The following is a 1,101-nucleotide window of genomic DNA, read 5'->3' as shown; positions in this document are numbered from 1 at the left end:
TTGATGAGCCCCTGGATGGGGGAGGGCCCCCATCACCAGTCCCACCAGGTTCCCCACCCCGTCGAAGGCTGCCGCCCCGGCTGGAAGGCTCAGACTCACTGCCACTGCCGGACTTGGACTCAGGGGCCCGATCCTCAGGCCTCCCCGTGCGCCCCGCCCCCCCATCGCTCCGAGTCGACCCACTGCTCCGGCTCCCTGTGGGGAGAGAGAGGAGAGGAGCAACTGAGCCACAGCCCAGGTCCTTCGGCCTCCCCAGTCCCTGCTCCAGCCTCTGCTCCTTGGCTTCGCCTTGGCCCCCACATCCAGACCCAACTATGTGGGGATCTGTCGGCAACTTACCCTCGCTGTGCTGGCTGCTGGCACTGCCTCCGCCATAGGTGTAGGACGAGAGCTCGTGGTAGGGTGGGGGCTGAGGACTGTATGGGTGTGGGGCTGGGTACTGGTATGAGAAAGTGGGCAATAGGGGCCAGGGGGTGGCCCCAGGCAGAGGAGCCAAAGTATCCTGGTCCGAAGCACCACTGGAGCCATCGTTGTCATTAAGAGATAAGTTGACTAAGTCTGGAAGGCAAAGAAGAGATCAAGGATCACTGCGTTGAGAAGCCAGGATGCCAAGACATCGAATGAGGAACTGGGAACGGTTTCCCCACAACCATCCGTGGCAGGGGTTAACAAGAGGGCCTCTGATAGGGAATGTCCCACGTGCCACAGCCGTCAGGGCAGGAACACGGCCAGAGCCACCCTTAGTCCCATGTCTCCCCTCCCCAGCAGACACAACCCTGAACCTGCGCACAGCTCATCCAGCACAACAGGGGTGTATGTCAACCCCCATGCCCGTCATCAGCCAATGCAGGGACCACTGAAGGACGCATGCTGCTCAGCGTCCACAGCAGCCCCGGCTGGTTTCTGGGCTGCGGCTGGAGACGCAGGACAAGGCTGCCAGGGCCGCTCTACCTGGGCCGGGACAGGGGCACTCACAGCTCTCACAGCCACCACTGAGGTCTCCGAAGACGTAATAGCACTGCTCAGAGAAGGTGATCTTGTTCACAGTGTGCCGGATGAGGCCCGCCTTGAGTAGCCCACTGGCGTACTTCCGGGCCTCCC

At 62.3% G+C, this 1,101-nt stretch overlaps 1 protein-coding gene across 1 annotated transcript in view; it reads right to left on the bottom strand.

Annotated features, from left to right (window-relative positions):
• The window catches only part of DVL2 (dishevelled segment polarity protein 2), an 8,858-nt gene that overhangs the window by 858 nt on the left and 6,899 nt on the right, over positions 1-1,101 (bottom strand). Inside the window, exons 15-17 of the mRNA XM_010847502.1 lie at positions 976-1,096; positions 340-558; positions 2-195 (exon numbers count right to left, since the gene is read on the bottom strand). Coding sequence (XP_010845804.1) covers positions 2-195; positions 340-558; positions 976-1,096 — 534 coding nt within the window. The remainder of the gene's footprint in view (position 1; positions 196-339; positions 559-975; positions 1,097-1,101) is intronic.

Source organism: Bison bison, unplaced genomic scaffold (assembly GCF_000754665.1).
Source record: "Bison bison bison isolate TAMUID 2011002044 unplaced genomic scaffold, Bison_UMD1.0 scf7180017864249, whole genome shotgun sequence".
Classification (NCBI taxonomy): Eukaryota; Metazoa; Chordata; class Mammalia; order Artiodactyla; family Bovidae; genus Bison; species Bison bison.
Note: the sequence above shows the minus strand (reverse complement) of the source record. Positions and strands in the feature narration are given on the sequence as shown.